The 21,333-nt window shown below is 46.2% G+C and overlaps 1 protein-coding gene across 1 annotated transcript in view; it reads left to right on the top strand.

The window, feature by feature from the left end:
• The window catches only part of MRPS6 (mitochondrial ribosomal protein S6), a 61,510-nt gene extending 40,914 nt beyond the window's left edge, over nucleotides 1-20,596 (top strand). Inside the window, exons 2-3 of the mRNA XM_012747049.2 lie at nucleotides 7,062-7,201; nucleotides 19,980-20,596. Of these exons, the coding sequence (XP_012602503.1) occupies nucleotides 7,062-7,201; nucleotides 19,980-20,172 (333 nt within the window). The 3' untranslated portion in view covers nucleotides 20,173-20,596. The remainder of the gene's footprint in view (nucleotides 1-7,061; nucleotides 7,202-19,979) is intronic.
• The last annotated feature ends 737 nt before the right edge of the window (nucleotides 20,597-21,333 follow it).

Below are 21,333 nucleotides of genomic sequence, written 5' to 3'. Positions count from 1 at the left end.
AAGTAAGCTAGAGAAAAAGCAAGATTTTTCAGATGGTTGCAAATTTTCAAAAAATTTTCCAGTTTGTTTATTGAATAAAATCTGCATGTAAGTGGACCCATGCAGTTCAAACCCGTGTTTATGGGTCAACTGTATATTGGTTCTTGTCTCTTCCTTCTCCTCCAGCTCCCCTACTTTTTTTTTTTTTTTTTGAGACAAGGTCTCACTTTGTTGCCAGGCTGGAGTGCAGTGGCGCCATCATAGCTCACTGCAGCCTCAAACTCCTAGGCTTGCTATCCTTGTGCCTCAGCCTCCCAGGTAGCTGGGACAACGGGTGAGTGCCATAACACCTGGCTTCCCCTATTTTTTAAAGTCTGTTAAAAACTGCCTGTTAAATATTAGTTTGGTAGCTACTTCATATTTGTTATAGATGGCCCATTAAATGTGATTCATAGGCAAAATAGAGCAGTTAAGTGTTCAGAAGTGTTTTCTATCTTTGATGTTTAAAAAGCCTTTATAAGTTAACTTTCCTAGTCACTTCAAGTTAAGGTCCATCCAGGTAAATACTCATGTTTGGACATGTATGTATTCATGTATCTTTATGTTTCTTAGTGTTCCATGCTTGATAATTTTTATTCTTTCATTACCTAGAGGACTACAACTCGTCGTGATTCAACAAGTTAATGGGGCAAAAGGAGTTCACTCGAATCGAAAGTATTTGATCAAATGGTTGCTGTGGAACCAGTTTCGGGGTTGATTCTGCAGCTTTCGGTAGGCAGGGCTGACCCTCGGCACATTTCGAGGTGGATTGTTGCCCACCTTCTCCTTCCAAGATCTGCAGGTTACAGAACGTCTCCACTTCCCTTGAATCCTCTACTGTGGAAAGGTCCGTGCTCACACACGTTCTTCTCACATTGCTGTGAGAATCTCAATGCAGAGTTTCCAGGGATAATCTCTGTATTTGAAAATTCAAATTTCATGAACATTTTTTAAAAGGAAAATAAGCCTTGGAATTAAGACTCAGCAAAGAATGAGAAAGGCTTTTTACATTTCCATTTTCACAGGTTTTGATAGTTTTCTGTCCTGGCTGTACCTTCCCCGAGTCCTGCCTGCAGTTGGGGGTTGCATGACTGTACCGTGGGGGGGGGGGGCAAGGTGCAGGTCGATGCTACATGCCAGTAGCATGTTGTGGACTGTGTGTGTGGATGGTTCCCTGGTGGACCGGGACAGTGTGGCAGTGCTAGCTGAGTGCATCCCAAGGCAACTGGCTTAAAGCTGTCTTCTTTGCCTCAGAGTCTAATTTGCAAGATAGTTTTGTTGAGTTTCTCTTCTGAGATAGAAGTAGGCTTCATTAGATTAAACTTGGTCATTGACCAATAGTGTTTATGCTACTCCCATGAATTCTTAGCTTAAATAGCCTTACTGCATGGGAAATTTATTCTGGGGGCAAGTGGAGAGATGCCCTTCTTCCTCTTGTTCTTCCTGCCTTTTTGCTCTCATCTCTTATTATAGAAATTTCCCCATTAGAATCTCTAGAACTGTGGTTTTCAAGATGTGGTCTGAGGACCCTTGAGCTCTCCAGGGACCCTTTGAGGGCATCATTGTGAAAGCAGCAGTGAGCAGAGCAGCTGGAGTTTTTGTGTAAGTCCAGGCAGCAGCATTCGCTTTTACCATGTTCTTCACCACCAGGCACTTGCAGTTTTCAGAAGAGCCAGTTTCACTTCAGAGTGGCCTTCAGCATGGTGGATAGTACCAGGATGGTGTTGGCTGTAGTCTCAGCAGGGGCTGTAGAAGTTGTGCAGGTCTGCCTCCTGCCCAGTGCAAATGTTGAAGTGCCATCCAGTATCTGTTCCTGTACTTAAGCGATGGGAAGGCAGCCTGTCTCATTTTTATACAACTGTATTTTTCAGAAATATGTTCTTGTTTACAGATTAAAGCTCTGTTTTTCTGTAATTTTTACCCTTTGATTCTAGTCTACCCTTGGGGTCCAGTCAAAATAAAACAAATTCATCTCCTGCATAATAGCCCTGCAAATATTTGAAGTTAGCTGCTGGGTTTTCCCTAAGTTGTCTTTTATAGGCTAAACACTGTTTGTTTTAATAATTAATAACAATAATAATATCGAAAATTTTAGTTTTTTCTAGGATTAATTTTCTTTTTCAAAGTACTATACTGTTTAGTTCATTTGGGGGGCTAGTACTTTATCTTACCTTATGAGCAAATAATTAGAACAATGTAATTTTAACATTTATATTTGTATGTGTATTTGAACTTGATGTTTTTGAAATGCATGAAATGGAATATTTAGTGTTTACTTTCACTGCTAGATGAATTCTGGATCTTTTTAAAATACAATGTTGGTATTAACATTTTGATACCGCGTGAAATAAATAATAATACACTAATATTGCAATTTTGCTTCAGTATTACAGTCAATACCTTGGCAGTGAGGTTTGTCATATACAAAAAGTGGCTTTAGGTTACATTAGAGGCTGGGTATAGTGGTTCATGCACTTTGGGAAACCAAGGTGGGAGGATCGCTTGAGCCCAGGAGCTTGAGACCAGCCAGGGTAATGTAGACCCTGACTCTATAAAAAATAAAAAATGCTTATTAGCTGGGTGCATTGGCATGTGCCTGTAGTCCTAGCTCTCCAGAGGTGGAGGCAGGACGATCATTTGAACCCAGGAGTTTAAGGCTGCAGTGAGCTATGATTATGCCACTGGACTCTAGCCTGGGCAGCAGAGCAAGACCCTGTCACTAACAAAATAAATAAATAAATTTTATTAGAGATAGGAGGAAACTTCAGGGTTCCTTGAGAAAAGATAGGAGTAAATCAGCAAGAGACCCTCTGAGGAAGGTACAGTTGATACATTAATTCATTGAACGGCTCTTTGTTCAGCATCATCATTTGTTCTGTGATATGGACTGTTTTAGACTTTGGGAATACAGCTGTGTACAAGACAGACAAGGGTCCTTGCCCTCCTGAAGCTTACATTCTAGTTAGTGAAAGAATACTTGCAGATTGCCATAAGTGCTGTTAGAGGTAAACGAGAGCCATGTTAGGAGTACCTGAGTTGTGGTGGCACTTTTGGGTAGTGATGTCAGAATCAGGGCATAAAAAGAGAGAGAGACTTTCATATGTAACTTTGTATGCCTCCAGGAGATGTTGAGAATTGCAATATCAGTGTTTATGTGGAGCTTATAGAAACAAAAATTAAGAACCACTAATTTAGCAGATGAGGAGACTGAGGCACACGTGTAAAATTGATACATTGTAACATATCCAGAGTTGTATAACTCATTAGTGAATGAGCCGGGACTGGAATCTTATTTTCCTAGTTTCCATTCACATTCATTCATTGTTCTTTTGTATTTTTTTCAAATGAATGTTTTTTCAGCCACACCAATCTGAACCCCACCAAAATTGTGTTTTATTATTGACATATTTGATAAGTTAGGGGAAGGTCTTGGGAGCTGCTTTCAGATGGGATGGGAGAAGCCTGTAAGAAGTATGCACAACTAATCTTAGAATAATTGGAATTAAATATTTCAAAGACCTTGTAAGCGAGAATTACGGCAGCAAGATCATTTGCTGCTGGTAAACCATATGCTTTTACAAATTGAACATTGTGCTGGATTGAGCAGAACTTGGCACTCCCGCCCCCCAAGCTTAAGAATTTTATTTGAATAGATCTATAGATTTCATCAAATGAGGAGAGTTGAAGTTGGCAGCCTGGGTTGATAAAGGAAGGAGATTAGGAGCTTGGTAGATGGAAGGGTGAATTTGTAGAAGCAGTTCTGCGCCCTGTGGCAAGTTGAACAGCCAGGCTGATGGTGCTTGTTACGTGGTGCCCCGTGTGTCTACCTGGTGGCCCGTCTGTGGGGATTCACCCCGTGTACTTCAGCCAGTGGCTCAGACTGGTTTTATTTGTGGTGCATTTTAGGGTGAGTGGATAGAGGCCCTGCCAGCTTCCTCAACCCCATAACAATGTAGAGCAGGGTTGGCCAGGATTTGGGGCCACACGGTTTCTGTTGTAATTACAGATCTACCGTTGGCATGACAGCAGCTGTAGGCACTGTGCACTTGTATGAGTTGGCTGTATTCTAATAACACTTTGTTTGCCAGAACAGGCAGCGAGCCAGATTTGGCCCAGGGCCTTGGTTCGCTGACCCTGCTTTATTATGAGGTCAGGTATATGGGACATGTTCAGCAACCCTAACAAACAAGAAATATTTCTGCTACTCCTTCCATCTTTTTTAACTTTTGGGTAATTTGAGATTACAGTCCATTGAATGTGGCTGTTCAAGAATGCAGTCTACAGTTTGACCTTGACATATCAAAATCCAACAAAATGAATTTTGATATTTTCCTAAGTTACATTCTTGTTAGATAGCCTTTCCCCTTTTTCTGACAGATGTTAGAAGAAAATCTTTTTTTATTTCATCAAGCTCTTACTTCAGAAGAGAGTACTATGTTTCATAAAGAAGGAATATTGAGATATAGTCCTTTTTAATCAGGTAAAACTAAAATTAAAATTTATTGGGATAGCTAATCATTAGAAGACTAATCAATCAAAGTTTGCTTTTAAAAAACCTTACCCATTTTTTATTTGGATAGACTGTTCATCCACCTTATTATAAGTTAATTGATATATGCCAGGTCAAGAAATGGCATTTTTAATGAAATATTATCTTTCTGTTAATAATGAGTCTCTGTAGATATATGGAAATATTTTTGTGAACTAATGAAATATGAGAAGAATTTAGTCTCTTTGTGATTATGACTGTATAAGAGTATGTTTGATACAATCATAAGGAGAAAGGAAGAGATTTTTGGCTTCTGTTTTTATTGCCTTCAGGAAATTTCCATTTTATCTTAAAGTTATTTACATATATAAATAAAACAATTCAGTTAGAATTTAAAAAATCCTTAGTGGGCTGCAATATGAAATGAAAGTAAAAATTTCTTTTCTAAGCCTTAGGCTAATATGTAGGGCATTCATACCATTTTAGCAGCATTTGTCAGAAAGGAAATTGATAAAAGTTGGTGGATTTTTTTATTGTTGTTTTTGGTTGCCATAATGAGCACTTAAACTTATTCTGCAATTTTCTTTTCATTTGACCCTGGATGAGCCACTGGAAGGTAGCCTTTTCTTAAGTTCCCTTTTGTGCCTTAAAATCTCCTTGTTTGCTTGTGTCCCTTCACGTGGTCTTTGAGAAGTGCCCAGATTACAGATTAAATATGTACCAGTAAAACAGACTAGACCAATGTTGGGCATATGGCAGTTGTGTAGTAATTCATAGTGGTCATCGTTGTTATTTTAAAAATCCTACATTTTATCATCTTGACTGGTTCATTCTTTTTTAACTTGTTCATGCATTTTCTCTCCTGAAACACATTGCTCACACTTATCCTTTGAGCCCTGGCGCTTTCTCCTTGTCACCGTTGCTCTCTCACCTCTGCCGTGGAAGCCTTGGCAATCTACCTTCCAGCTCCATCCTGGCTCCGTCTCTCTTACGTGCCCATGCAGCCACCACGCTGCGCGTTTTTTCTTCATCTCCCTATTCTACCCCATTGTCATTCTGGAGGCTGCCTCTTTTCTTTAGTTTCTGTGACAGGCAGCCTCCTGATCCTCCTTGTCCTGTTTGTACGTTTTCTCTTTGCTTCTCTGACTGTAAGTCCTGTCATCAGCCGCCCCATGTTTGTGCCCCCCAAAGATCTGTTGTTGATCTCTCTTCCTCTCCCCTACCCTTGGTGATCTTAGCTCTTCCTCAGGCTTCGGGTGGCCCGTGCAGACGACTGTAACGTGCGTTGCTCACCCACCTGTTTTGAGCTTAAAGTTTATATCTTAAGAGGTCAACCTAGGGGATCCGTGGGCCTCTCAGACTCGGCATGTCCTAAACCAGACTCATCTCTTACTGTCCCCACAAGCCTCTCCAGTGCTCCACTTAGCTGTTGACAACAGTTCCGTTCTCCAGCCAGCAGGTTCTGGCGCCGACCTTTGCCGCGTCCCGCCCTAATTCTCCACATTGCATTCGTTGCATTTTTCGGATTTACCCTTGTAAAATACCTTTTCTTTCAAAAATGTTTCGTGTATGCATATATGTACTGAGAGGTATCTGAAAAGAAACTCACCAAAATGTTTAAAGTCGTCTTGTCTCTGGATGCTGGGATTCTGTACTGTTTGAGTTTTGTTTTTTGTAACAGGCCTTTATCACTTAGAGACTGTCGTGCCACACCTGCAGTCTGCCTTCTCCACACGCCCCTGCCCTGGACCTCGTCTGCTGGGCTCCTGGCTGTTCCTCGTGCACACGTGCTTCTTGCCCTTGCTCCGTTACTCAGTGCCATCCGTTCTCTGTGTCTCCACTCACCATTTTCAGGGCTCCTTTCAAGTAAGCTTTCCTTAACGAAATGCTTCTCCAGCTGAATGTGCGTCTTCCTTCCATGAACCCTTTGGTCCCTGTGCCACCGTCTGTGTTCTGCCTTATGGTCACCTTACAAGTGTTTTTGTGTTATATCCTTTATTAGATTGTAAGCCCCATGAGGGCAGAGATTGGGTCTTGCTCGTCGTTTTCAGACCCTTTTGGTTACAATCTCCCAGTTTTTCTTTGGGAACACAACCTCTTTTCCCACTGATTGTGGTTTTGGTGGGATGGCAGTTAAGGTGTCCTGCCAACAGGATGCTCCTCTGGAATTTGAATTTTGAATCGTGGGATACAAGGACTGACAGTGATTGGCACGGATTCAGCCCGGCCGAGGTGCTCTGAAGAAGCCACTCATTAGTTCCTGCCTCCAAAGATCCCTGGAGCTGCTCTGGTCCCTGAACTTGCTAGAGCCTGGTTCTTCAGATTTTTCTTCATATCTGTGAGCTGTCTCATATCCTTACAATAAATGTCTCTCTCTCTCTTTTTATTTTAAGTTAGCCAAAACCAGTTTCTGTTGCTTTTACCCAAAGATGCCTACCACTATAGAGCTATTATGATTGGAACTGACCAGACTTAATTGTTCTCGTTCTCATATTGGTCCTGATGGTATTTTTTCTTTTCTTTAAAAACGAAAACAAAACAAAACAAAAACCAGCCAGAGACTGCTGCTGCTTTGAAACGTACGATAGAAGCCCTGATGGACAGAGGAGCGGTCGTGAGGGCCTTGGAAAACCTGGGCGAACGAGCACTGCCCTATAAGATCTCCATGCACAGCCAGCGGCACAGCCGAGGCGGGTAAGTGTCCTCGTGAAGCACCTGGGAATGGCAAGCCTACTGTTCGCCAGTATTAGAAATTGTCATAACTGCATACAGTCAGCTCCTCGTGGTGCCCGGTGTGGTTCACACGCATGCCCTAGCAACAAATGGGATGCAGTTGTGCTGGCCCTAACTAGCCTCTAATTAGAGCACAAAAACAGGCAGGCCAGCCTGGAGCAACAGCCTGATAAGCTCTACATTGTGGGCAGCTTTCCTTATCAGCCAAAGCAGTGTTTCTCCCTGGCATTTAACTTTTGCCTTTAGAACACCTTAGTGGACCGTGCTGTCCACATACTAGTGCATCCGTTGTAAATATGTAGGTTGCAAACTGTGCTCCTTTTGCCTGATAGATATAACCAGAGCCTAATCCGCAATAGGAAAATGGTTCTATCTACTCCAACTAATGGTCACAGTTTTCCGTAATGGGATTTTTTTCTCCCACTGTGTATAAGGCAGCTTCCTCAAACATATGGCAGGGGTTTGATTCTGAAGTAATAACTGTCTTTGTAGAAGTTCTTTGAGAACAATATAAAGTTGGTTTGAAGCTTCTATAGGCCCTAATAATGGTGGCTTTTTTAAATACCTGTGGTTCTGATTTAGGGGCAAAAAATCTTCTCATGTTGGGTTTCCTAGAAGTAGGTGTTAGGGAAGATGGGAATCGGTTTTTAGTATATGATGGGGAAAGTACAGGAGTAGAGAACTCGATTCTCCCTCGGTCCTCAGTGGCGTGGCCTCGAGCAAGTCACTCAGCTTCTCTGATTCCAGCTTCTTCGAGCATTGAACTGGGGTAAGCCTTCCCCTGTCTGCACCGTCAGGGGCCCAAGCGGGATAGCCTCTCAGATGCGCTCTGTGCAGCACAGTGCTGCTTTGCGCCGCGTGGAGCTAGTGGCCTTGTGCAGGTGCAGCACAGCCATGGGCCCGAGTGGAGTCACGTCTCCCCCATGCTGGCTTCCTTACTGCATTTAAACCTTCCGCTGCACGTACTGCACGTTTCATCTTCTGATTGCTTCACCTTGTTTTGTGCTGGTGCTCAGCTTCTCGAGAACACCTCCGAGGAGAGTGCCTGGACGTTGCTAGGCAACAGGGAATGCAGTGGCTAGGCTTCCTCCGTCGGCTTAATAATGAGGGATGAGTGAGTGTGTGTGGAACGTTTCTTTCTTTCTTTCTTTTCTTTCTGTGCAACCACAATGGGTTGGTTTAACAGCAAGGCTATGAATTCTTTTGCCTTTTTGTTTAAAGAGGAGCGTATAAAATCTGGACACAAATTATTAGCAAGGTTCTTGGGTGGAAGGCACTGAGTGAGGGAGGAAGAAGTCAGGTCCCTCATCCACGCTGTGCTTGCAGGGTGCCTGGGAGGGGTGCTTCCTTTCGTCCTCTTTCCAAGTTGAGGGTATGATTTTGCTGAGGGCTGGCGTGACCAGCATCCTAGAATTTGCACTTCCCACAAGTGCCTGGATAATGATGGTGCCACTTGTCTGAGGACCACACTTTGAGAGCCAGCCTATTAACTCATTTAGTTTTCAGGCCTCTGTGTACCGTGCTAGACGGGTGGGGGAGAGGACTTGCTGCTTCACTTTTCAAGTGGAAAAATTTCAGGTTCTGGAAGAATCCATCTGGGACTAAGCCAGAACTGCTGAGCCCACTGGCCCCGCATTCTGGCTTCCTGACAAGGGGCACGTGCCTCACCAAGGACTGTGTTACTGTGTTGCGTTCCCTTCATCCATTGACGTTTGAAGACCTTATTTCTGGTTCTTTTACTTTCACCCTCCTCAGCAAAGGAGAAGCAACGTTCTGTATCACATATGTCTATGATAGACAGACACAGAAAGGTGGTGCCCAGCTGCAGAGGGGGAGGTTCACGTTTTAAGCTCATTTTTCTGGCATAAACCAATGTCTGGTATTTATTTGTTTTAAGGTCATGTTTTTTAAAGTATGGTCCCTGAAACGCTTTCTATAGAGATGCTCCACCAAAAGAAAAAGTGGGGTGTGTGTGATGTGGAAGATTTGCATGATTTAACCCCTTATAGCAGCGGTCCCCAACCTTTTTGGCACCAGAGACCGGTGTCATGGAAGACAGTTTTTCCACAGACTGGAGGCCCGGCGGGAGGAGGAGAGTCAGGTAGTGATGCCAGTGCTAGGGAGTGGCAGTAAATACAGATGAAGCTTCACTCGCTCGTCGGCCACTCACCTCCCGCTATGCACACCTCCGCCCTTTCCTAAGTTTCATGGAAGACAATTTTTCCATGGGGTAATGGAGGAGCTGAGCTCTGCAGCCCTGTCCCTAATAAGCCTAGGACCGGTACTGGTCCCCGGGCCTGGGGGTTGGGGACTGCAGCCTTACAGAGATTCACAGTGCACACTGGCACGTGCATTGGCCTGTTTGAAGGGAAGTCCTTCAGTAAGATCCCTTCATTTATTAATTTTATTTGACCGTATTGCCTTTGATTTTTGTAACCTCCATGAATATGCTTCATAGTGACTTTTGGGAAATGAGGGGCTAGTGTAGTTTAGAGTTACCTGGATAAGGATTTGGAATTGAGCGGTGTGTCCAGACGTCTATAGTGTGGAGCTTAAGGTTAGTCAGATATTCTCTTGGCTTCAGCCAGTCCCTCCACAGTCACCAACCCCAGCCTTGTCTGTCACCAGGCTTTTTGCTCATTTGGCAAATTTTGTGTACACATAGCCACCAAAGGTGTTAGAAACATTTATGAAGTGGATTATGTGCTGTGGTGTGCATGGTGCCGGGAAGGCTCACTTATTTGAAATGGTTGGGAAGAAACAGTGGTCTTGTTGGTTATGCATTTAGCATTCAAAATTTTGGCCCTTTTTGAACAGCCCTGGAGGTCATGACAAGTATCTGCAGTTTGGGGAAGGCGCTGGTCTGACGTTGATCCTGACGCTGGGGTGTGAGAGCCGGTGTTTTAGCCAGAGTGAGCCTGGGTGCTCTGAGAATCCCTGTCCCATTATGGTGCTGTTGGTGTCACGTGTTTAATTGCTTTTCCATTTTATGGGGAGAAATGGTATGTCCTAGTGGTATCCCTAGGTCTCAGGTTGTGTCTTGGGATTGTCATGGTTCCTGGTCTCAAGGAGTTTTTCAGTCTAATCAGGGAGTTGGCTGCATAGTGCTAATAACCTAGGCATGGGCAAGAGGTGTGAGCGAAGGTGGTCAGAACAGCAGCGCATGGAGCCAGGCCTGGGGCTTCGTCAGGCGTCTCTGTTCCAGTTGTTTCCAACATGTTGGGTGATAGCTCCACCGTTCCCCATCCCCACTTCCTCCCTCCAAGTCCACCCCCCCACCCCACGCATGTCCAGTAGGCTGGAAGAGAGAAGTAGGTAGGAGAGACCCTGCTGCTCTTGGGTGATCTGGGAAGTCTTCCCAGAGCGGGAGGGGATACTTTGGAAGTGGCACCTGGTGTTTATTATTATATCACGACTATTACCAGTTCATGCCAAAAATAAAAATATAGTCATTCTAAATATTAATTTAGTCAGTCTCCACTTTAGAAGCAGGTTATGTTCCAGAAATTTGTCTGTAAGTCTGTTGTTTATAAATGGGAACTTATTTTCCCATTGGAACAACTTGATGGTTAAGTTCCCAGACTGGTCCACAGAAATTTACTTGATTCATAATCTCTGGGGGTCAGTAGAACTGGGTGAGTCATTTATGTACAGCTGAGGACCATTTTAACCTTGTTTTTAAAAATGCTGTTCTGTGTACCACCTGCCAGGAGAATGGGGCCTGGGTCGAGTCACCCTTAGAGATGGGGACAATATCTTAGACATCTGTAACTTATTAACACGATTTTTCTGTCTTCCAAGGGCAACCCTGTTTCAAGTCAGCTGTCCCCAGGGGATGTGAATTTAGGAAGAGGGGGCATTCACTAGATACCCCTGTAGGTCGGGGAGGCTGGGTCTCGGATGGAAGATTCCGGCTTCACTCACCACCTGTTGTCACCAAGCAGTGTTTGGAAACCCCTTGAGCATGCCCTGGAGCTGAGGCCTCAAAAGGCCTGGGAATCATCCCCTGTGCTGGATTGGCTTTGGTCTCCTTCAGGCCCCCAGGCTGTGTCCCCTTTGTGCCTCCAGGGTGCTCACCTCAATATCCTCTGGACCCTGTGGGGAAGGCAAGGGTGGTGTGGAAAATTCTTACTGTATTCCTCGGCGTCTGGAAGGGGATGTCACCTAGGCAGGAGGGAGCAGCGGGAATGGAGGTTCATTTAGCCCCTTGCTAAAAAGGGGCAGGTGTTTTACGGAGTCAAGTTGTAGTAGCAGTCGCCGTGTGCCAGGACTACGTCAGCATCTTACTCTGGGATGCACGTTGCGGTCCTCGTTCCACTAGATGGGGCTGGGCTGAGGCTGCGAGGGAATTGTAGGAATGGCAGTCGGTGTGGGAGCCCTGGGCTGTGCTGGTGTGTAAAAGACGCCTCTGCTGGGGTTTGACTCTTTTTCCCAGGTCTGATTTTACCGCAGTGAGATCGGGCTGACTTCCAAATGCCTGTGTGTGAGAACTCTTAAGTAGTGAAAGCAGTTTTTCTCACCTGTTTTACACCTTTCCCTATTCTTATCTGCTTTAAAATCTGGGTGGGTGCCTATAGCAGAGATCTACTGGCCTACATATAAGATACCCTTCTATTTACGGGTAAGCGGGATGGTAAAAATAACTGGCTCCATGGTGAATCAGTGGAATTTTACCGACTCGCTCCCCAAATGTGTCTGCAGCTTACTCCAAGAGCGCTGGCACCCTCTCTAGAGGAGATTGATTCTCCTCTGTAGTTTTCCCGTTAGCTAACATTTCCATGTTCTCGTGCTTTCTGCCAGCATTAAGTCAAGGCCAGCATCCTGACCCCATTCTTGTGTTTAGGTGCTCTGCGCCGAGTTTTCAAGGCAGGGCTGCTGTGGCCTTGGAGGTTTCTTTTTAGTGGCAATGTCCCAAGATTTGTAAGGATTCTGCAGCTTGTTTAGTGATTTTTAAAATGTATAAGAACCAACAAATAGAAAAAGAACTGGGGCTTTTCCATGCAGAGGGTGCCTTGGTTTGAAAGCCTGGATCCAGCAAGGTTTAACCGAGCCGGTGTAGGAGCTGGCATTCAAACAGATCTGTTTTCTATCTTCAGAAAGGCTCAAAGACGCTTCGGGGCTGCGGAGCCCCCTCCCCCACCCACTGTGAGCCACTAAGCGCTTCAGTGGAAATTTCCACTTGTCTGCTGGAGGAAGGGGAGGGTGAGGGAGACAGACAAAGAATATAACTCAAATTCAAGCGAGCTGTTTTTATGGAAAACTTGTAAATACAGGGTTAAGACAAAAGTGAAATTAACAAAACACAACCTTTACATGTAAGAGCATTCTAAGAAACCACACTTTCTCCCTTGACTACTAGGGGGATGGGGTGGGGGCTGGAGGCCCAGCAGCCCGCGTAGCCCGAGTCGGAAGGTGACTAAGAAAGGCCCCGGGCAGCTGCTGTTCCCACACTGCGTCTGCAGTGATGCCGCGTTCTTGGTGGCATCCTTTTCCGATATTGGACACCATCTATCCTGGGGAAGCCATTGTTCTGTTTTTCTCAGATCTGTAGGGGGTTTTGGTCACGTAGTGGAGAGTTTTGTAGTGTGAGAGTATCTTAGGAAAGACAAAGGAGATGAAGGTCTTCAGCTTGAAGACCAGGTGGGCAGGTTCTAGCTGGGGAGTAGTGCCCTGTTGCTCCAGCCTGTGAACATTGATACCTGCAGGAAGAGCTGCGATAGTGCCTGGAACCTTCTCTGGCACCTCCTCTCCTTCTTGGCCCCTGTCAGTCATCTCCTTACTGCCACCTCTGCGGAGCTGGTGCGCATAAAAGCGAAGTGCTTTTCTACAGAAAAGGGAGATGCTTGGGTAAAGCTGATAGCAACCTTACAGATGAAGTGATTGTGTAATTAGCACCACACACAGGGAAGCAGACCTGTGACAGTAAACACTGCTGGGCTTGTGCCCATGGCAGTGGTGACACCTCCGTGGACCTGGCTGCCTGCTGTGCTCAGCCCTTTCACTCTTGCCGTGTAGCACGTGCTTGAAGGTGCTGGGAATGTGCAGTATAATTAGATTTTAGACTTTGGAGCTGGGTTTTTCAAGATGATCTGTCCACTCACTACTTATCCAATCACTGATTAGATTAAAGGTGGGAAATGGAAACCAGCTATTTGGAGCACTTTATTATTTTCTTATTGGAATGTCAGCTTTTGGGCTTGTCTAGGCAGTTGCAGTGCCATCAGAATTCTTAACTGTTCTACGTTGAGTGAGGAGTTGATCTTGAAGATGGAGATGAAGAAGAGTCCGCATATGTTAGGGCTTCTGTGTTTTGGTTCTGCCTGGCTTGGTCAGGAGAAGCAGCAAACATTTATACCACGTTGCAGATGTGGAAGCCTCTTGGTCCTCCCTCCTCCAGGGCCAGGAGGACGGTGGGGTGGAGGGCTCTCAGCTTCCCACGAGACACTGAGTCTCTCCTGTGGCCCCTTCCCTGGACCAGCGGCTCCTTTGAGCCTCAGCAGGATGGTCTCTCCACGGCCACCTTTATGAGGATGGAGGGAGCACGTCCCGGGGTTCCAAGGTCATTTTTTCAACCCAATCTCCATTTTTGTAGGTCTCATATGGACCTGCACTGTCATGGAAAGAGGTCCTTGCAGGCGTCAGAAGCAGCACAGCTTCATAACTCCAAGGGGGTTGTTGTAGTGCTTACTTTCTACATGTGTAAAAATGGAAAGGCAGGGCTGTACTCCGTGCTGTTGCACCAGTGTAGTGTCGTCCTCATTCCTTGGGTCGTCTGTGGTTAGCAAAGCCCAGCAGTTGGGTGTCTGTGATGGCCGCGTCATTGCCAAGTCTCCTGAGGGAGCTGGGGGTGGGGGTTGTTGGAGTAGCGTGGGCCTGGGTTTCTGCTGCACAGAGAGGCGCTTGTGACACTGTGCAGTCGACTGTGCGTTCCTCATCTTCTTAAGCCTCCTTCTGAGGTTTGCCCGTAGCAGGTGCTCCTTAACCAGCTAAGTTTGCCTGGTTCAATAGGTAGGAAAAAAGGATGGCTACTAGAAGCAACCAGGAATTGGTCGAGTCCTTCCTGTGTGGGAAGGCCACGCTGGCCCATGAATCTGTGTGCCCGGGCCACTGCGGCAGACAGTTCGTCCCGGACTTCTGTGCTGTTCTCTCAGCGGGGGGAGGGACAGCCGGTTCCCGGGAGAAGAGGTGCGGAGGTAGGAGGTTCAGCTTCCCGCCGAGAGCGGTGAGCACGGTGAGATGTGTCCAGCTCCGAGCCGCTGCCCCCCTCACTGTTGAGGCGGTGTTTCCTTCCCGTGTGACTCCCACGTTGGAATCAGGGGCTGTGGGCCCAGATCGGCAGGTAAGTGTGAAGCGAGGGTCACGACCGCGGTGGGGGCGCAGACCCACTGCTGGCTGGTGCTCTTGTCCGGGCTGCTTGCTGAGGAGTGTCGCCGCTGGTGGAGGGGCGTCAGAGCAGGGCGGAGTGTGAGGTGAGAGCGGTTTGGGCAGCAGTGGGGCAGCCTTCAGAAGCCTGTCCAGCCCGGTCTTGGGGTTCCAGGTCTTTCTCTGAGACTTCTCTTTATCTTCAAGAAACCGACCTGCTGGGTAGCAAGAGGTGTGGTGGACAGAGTGAGGAGCTGTGGAGTCTGGATTCCAGAGCTTGACACTGTCTTTGTGCCCTGGGGCAGATCAGTGCCCTCTTGAAGCCTCAGTTTCCTTATCCGAAGGAGTTGGCCTGCATCATCTATTCCCAGCACCTCCATTCTGTGATTCTGGAGCCCATTTGGTCCCAGAGCTGTCGGTGACTTCTCGGGTGCTGGGTCGAAAGACCTGCTCTGTTTGAGTCCTGGTGATGGCCGCTTAGTAGCCGGGTGAGCGTGGGCTGATGATGACTTGGCCTTCCCGAGTCTCTGTCCTAACTGCGCGGATTGCAGACTCTCAGGAGGCGGCGGTGAGGAGACCACCCTGGGAACTGCTGGGGGGGGCTCTGGACGCTCCCAGCGCTGGGCACCGCCGCCTCTCTTGCGTCCCCTGATGGCCACGAAGAGAGGAGCTGCTGCTTCTCTCCCGCCCTCTCCTCAAGGCTGTCGGAAAGACGTGAGAGCACTTTGAAAATTAGAGAGTCCCGTGTCAGACCCTTCTAAGTTTTGGACTGTGAGGTTTCTGATTTATCTGGCCGCTAGTTTCCACCCTTGGATGTTCTTTTTAGCCTTATCACAAAATGGTATCCAGAAGCTTTGGGTGTATCTGTGAGGGTTATTTGGTGAGGGTGAGTGTGTGGAGAACGCCGTTCAGGAGGACCGTATGAGGATTGATATGTGGGCAGTTGAGTTGGCAACGTGAAACACACTTTCTCTTAGAGCATGTTTGGACTCCTATGCTAGCCCACAGAAATGCCTCTTAAACCTGGGTTGCAGTCGAATGGAAAATGGAAGAAAGCAATGCGTGTTGTTAATGGTGTCATAAGTAAAACCAACTAGCCCGAGAAATGACATGTGAATAAGTCGAATACTCAAGTGCAAAGAAGGGAAGCTTCAACTCAGGGGAACAGGAGGTGCCTGTGGACTTCTGGAGGCAGAGGCGGGGACTTGGAGCACTTGTGGGGCCGGCCGTGGCAGTGGCTGGGTTATTGGATGCCCCCAGTGTGTCCGGCCCTTGCTAAGCACGTCCATCCATAGAAGTACCACGTGATACATGGCATCTCACCAGTGCACTGCTGTGAGCGTGGGCTGTCCATGGAATAAAGACAGGAGGACTCATCCAGGGAAACTAGGCAAAAGGCAGTAAGGAGGACGGAGCTAAGCGAGAATGCACATGTGTTCAAAGACTGCCTGCCGTAGACTTAAATGTTGCAAGAATGTTGACAGAGGTGAAGTCATGACTTGCCTGTGGCAGTTTGGAAGAACACTTCGACGAATTTACTGAGTGGAAGAACACATGTATAGATAGGAAGGAAGACATCGTGGGGGTTTTGCTGGGTGACAGTCCCCTGCCCTGCCCTGGCCACCCAGGCTGCCAAAGGGAAATTGTTGAGGGCAGGGTGGGTGTATGTGTGGGTAAAGGCTGGGGGTTGGCAAGGAGGATATAATTTGAAGTTGATCACACTTTTTTTTAAGGCTATTCCAGAGCCTTGCTCAAAATAACTAATCAATAATTAAATGTTGAATAAATGAGCTGTTCCTGAGTTGGGTGTTTGCAGTCCTATTACCTGCTATCTGGAGTAGAAATAAGCAAGTGGAATTAAACCTCAGAAAATTTGGCCACGGTGGTGTGTAGTTTTCACAGTAAGCCAAAGTGGGGGTCTCATTGGTGAGCAGATGTGGGAGTCACTGCCTCAAGAATTTTGTGAGATGGCATTTACACCATTTTATTTCATTTCCCAGGGAACCTGGGGCTCTTTGTCAGCTGTAGTGGTGGTCCCTTCTCATCCACACCCACACCAGGTCACTGCCAAGTCCTGCCTGTTCAGCTTCCTAAACAGCAGCCATAGAGAGGTGTAACTTACACAGTGTGCAGTTTAATAAGGTTTGACAGACGTACACACCCATGAAATCACAGTCACGATCGTACACATACTCTTCACCCTGGAGTTTCCTCCTGCCCCTCTGATCCCTCCCTCCACTTGTCCTTCATCCCAGGAAACCACCCATCTGCTTTCTTTCACTTTAGGGCTGTTTATTCTGACTCTCTTTTTCGACTTTACACGATGACGTGAGGGCTATTCTCATTCAGTAGTAACTGTGCTTAAGTACCCGCCTGACTGTTCTGTTTTTCACTTCCAGTACAGTGTTCAGTAAACTTACGTGAGCTTCTCAACACTTTATTATCAAACAGGCTTTGTGTTAGATGAAGTTGCCCAACTGTAGGCTAATGTAAGTGTTCCGAGCACATTTACCATAGGTTTGGCTAAGAGAGGTTAGGTTAGTGTATTAAATGTGTCTCAACTCTGGATATTTTCAACTTACGATGGGTTTATCAGGACATAGCCCCCCTGTAAGTCAAAAAACAGCTGTGTTTCTTAGAATTTTATATAAATGGAATCAGACAATATAGGTTTTTTACCCTAGTTTCCCTCAACATAATTATTTTGAGGATCACCGCCATGTGGGGATGGGGTAAACCTCCTGAAATGTTTGGTATAATTTACCAGCGAAGCCATCTGAGCCTGTAGTTTTCTTTGTGGAAAGGTTTTTAACTACATTATTTAATTTCTTTAACAGATACAGGCTATTCAAGTTATCTGTATCTTCTTGAATAAGCTTTGGTTGTTTGTATTATTTAAGGAATTTGACCATTTTGTCTGAGCTATCAAATTTATTGCAAAAATTGTTCATAATATTTCCTACTGCCCTCTTGTAGTCATTTCGCCTTTCTCATTCCTGTTGCTGGTAATTTGTGTCTTACCTCTTTTTCACTGGTCAGTCTGGCTAGAGGTGTATTAATTCTATTGATCCTTCTCAGTGAACTAGTATTTAATATTTGGTTTCATTGATATTCTCTGTTGTTTTTCTTTTTTCTGCTTTTAGGAATTTCTCCCCCCTCCCTCCCTCTTACTGGATTTAGTTTGCTCTTTTTCCAGTTTCTTTCCTAGGTTTTTAGTGCATCTAAATTTCCTGCCAAGTACTGCTTCAGTGGCATCCGCAAATTTTGATAAATGCTTTGATTTTCATTCAATCCAAAGTACTTTTCAGTTTCCCTTTTGATTTCTTCTGCGACCAGTTAGTCCATTGGTTATTTAGATATGTATATAGTTTTCCAAGTATTTGGGGATTATCCCAAGATCTTTCGGCATGACTTGAATCCCTTTAGATTTATTGAGACTTGTTTTATGGCCCAGAATATGGTTGACCTTGGTGAAATGTTCTATGTGCACATAAGGAGAATGTGTATCCTGTTATTGTTGGGTAAAGGGTTCTATACATGTCGCTTCCAGTTGGTTGATGCTGGTGTTCACTTTTTCTGTATTCCTTGCTGATTCTGTGTAGTTCTGTCCATTACTGAGAGAGGAATGTTAAAAGGCTCCAGCTGTAATCATGGATTTATCTATTTCTCTGTTCAGTTTTCTTCTTAATTCCTGTTGGCTGAAGCTCTGCTATCTGGTGCACGCACGTTTAAGATTTGTTGTGCCTGCTTGGTGAACCCACCATTATGTATTGTCTGTCTTTGTCCCTGGTAATTTTCTTTGCTCTGAAGTCTACTTTGTCTGACATTGCTATAGACACTTGAGCTTTCTTTTGATTAGTGTTTTTGTTTGATATATATTAAATATTTTTCTGTCATTTTGTTTTAATTGTTTCTTTACTCGAATGATTTTCCTACTAGGCTTGCCTAAGAGTGAATGGTCCTCAGGAAATTTTCTTAGAAGTTTTGAACCTGTTTTGCTCTTTGTGCAGAATTACGCAAGATGCCATCCCTTTTCTACTATAGTTTCTTTCTTGCTGAATTTGTTCCTGTTCAATTTGGTTTTCCTTCATTCTTTGAAAATTCCACATTTCATGGTGACACCAACACTGTCGGAGATTTACCCTGGGCCTTTTCTGCGTTAGTCTCTGTTCAGGGTGCAGGGGATGGCAGCAGAGCCATTACGTCTTAGCGTGGCGACACGGTGACAAAGGTGGGCGGTGCACCTGGTGGCAAAATGCTGTGGGGAACAAACTCAAGCATTGAGTGAGGGAGCTGGGAGTCATGGGGCTTGCGGGTGGGGCAAGGGGGGAGCTGCTTGAGGAGAAGTGGTCACAGAAGGCCTCTTCGGAAGGCTACATTTGGACAGAGAGGTGGCGGAAGTGAGCGGTGCGCTGTGCCGAATGTGGGCAAAGACCGTTTCCGGCTGAAGGAACAGCCAACAGCCAGCGCAGAGGCCCAGCCTGGGGACGTGCCTGGGCGTCCCGAGAACGGTGTGGCTGGAACGTAGCAAGTGGTGTCAAAAAGATCATCTTTGCCAGCTAGAACGGGGCAGCATTTTGAAACACTGCGCTGAAAACTTCAGCCATGCGGTGGTCCAAGTCAAACAGTGCAAGGGAGGCCTGCGCCTTTCAGTCTGAGAGGAGGGGTGGGCGGGGAAGAAGCTGCTGCTTTCTTTGTGTCGCCATCCAGCCGGCTGCTGCTGGAATGGTCCAGCGAGCGCAGTGGGCGTGAGTCTGCTCTGAGCAGGTGAGCCTGAACATTCTTTGTCGTATCCAAGGGTCAGGTAATTTTTTTTTTTGTAATTGTTCTTTGTTAGTCTTGAACATACAGTGTAGTCTTAGATGAGTCCTGTGCCTTTCTTATTTAATCTTTTCCCTTGTTTGTGAAGTGGGGCTCATGGTACTTGTCGTATCTCTTAGGTACATGAGATCATGTATAAAATCCTTCGGAAAATTAGAAGACTACTTAATAGATGTTTTCACACACAAAAAAAAATCACCTGATGGTTTGGAAAATTCAATCACATCCATGCGTTAGAAAATTCTGTTCTTGCACCCATAATTTCCCCAGGCTTTCTAACATTCCCACTGTATGTTGTGTCACGACGTTTTTCTGCTTCCATGCATTCGTTTGGATTTGTATTTTCACAAGAATAATGGCAAAGGCCATAGGAAAAGGGAGATCGGGCAAACTATGGCACTTCTGTTTAGCTGGTCAGCTGGTAGTTTGTTTGCACAAGGGTGTGTTTGGGTGTAGTTGATGTCTGTCTGGGAAGAATGAGTGGAAACATTGACCAAAATGGTAGAATTATTATGTTTCAGAATGCAGGCATTCACAAATTTTTATTCTGTTGCAGGTATTTCTTGGTGGATTTTTATGCACCAACAACAGCTGTTGAAAGCATGATGGAGCACTTGTCTCGAGACATTGATGTGATCAGACCGAATATCGTAAAACACCCTCTGACCCAGGAAGTAAAAGAGTGTGAAGGGATCATCCCGGTCCCACTTGAAGAAAAATTATATTCCACAAAGAATAAGAAGAAGTGAGAAGATTCAGCAGCTTTTAGCCCTGTGTTTAATTCTCTCCCGTTTGAGCAGCCGGGGTGATGTGAATAGTTTACAGGCGTGGCCTTTATGTGAGCGTGTGTTGCAGGTGCGGCTGATTTTCCTAGGATATTTTTAGTTCTCGGTCCCCTCTGCTTGCAGAGGTGGGGGGACTGCCTGCTGAGAACTGCTCTGTAATCTGGTACCAGCAAATCACTCTGGATTTTGTTTTCATCGATGTAATTTCTCTGTCAGGACTTTCCCCCTCCCTCACCACAGTAACGTCATTTTGAAGAGCAAAACTTATAAAACTGCCTGGGATTGTGAGCTAGTCATTCAGACTGTGTAATTGTGCAAAAATAAAACTTGAAGACTGCTGGATTTTGTGGGCAGCTTTTGCTCAGAGTAATAAACCTGATTGGAGAAACCCTGCGAGGTGTTCTGTCTCGTCGCCTGCCCCAGCGTGGCGCGCTGCCCAGGGCCTCGCGGCTCCGGGCAGGCTGCGAAGGCCCAGCAGTGCGGGGGAGGTGTTTCCCGAACGCCTGCTGGGGTTCAGCCATGGATCGGGGGGCAGGTGGAGGTGTGTCTGTTCCTTGACCAGTGGCCATTCTACAAAATCAGTACTCTTTTTTTCTGCTTCCATCTCACTTGTCTTTGTGGAGGGCCGCGTGTGTTCTGGGGCAGTTGAGGTCTGGCGTTGCTCCGGGTCGTTTCTTTGCCCGAGCACCGACTGCCTTCCCTGCCCCTCGGCCGCGGGCAGGCCTCTTTGAAGAAGTCACCTTGTGGAAGTGGCTTAGCTTATGGGGCGGGTGAGGATAAGGTTGGAACAGCCGCTTGCATCTCGTCCGCTGTCTCCTCAGGGCTGGAGAGCTGAGAAGACTGGCCCAGCCCTTCCACCGTCCCCGCTGCACAGAGTGTCTGTCACCAGCACAGGTGACGGAGCTCCAGTGCACGATCTGTGGGTATGTTGATTTGTACGGTCAGATCACCTTAAAGCAGGAAGGAGCCAAGAGCCCTGGGCTCTGCCTTGTTTGTGACCACAGCAAGACCAGAGGACGGAGAGATGTGCGAGAGATGCCCAAGGAGCCAGGAGGGCCCCGTGTCCCAGCCCCTGGGCAGCACTTCCTCTGCACAGCCACCCGTCTCTGCACTGTGTCAGCAGTG

The sequence above is a fragment of the Microcebus murinus genome, chromosome 1 (assembly GCF_040939455.1).
Source record: "Microcebus murinus isolate Inina chromosome 1, M.murinus_Inina_mat1.0, whole genome shotgun sequence".
NCBI classification, from domain to species: Eukaryota; Metazoa; Chordata; class Mammalia; order Primates; family Cheirogaleidae; genus Microcebus; species Microcebus murinus.
Note: the sequence above shows the minus strand (reverse complement) of the source record. Positions and strands in the feature narration are given on the sequence as shown.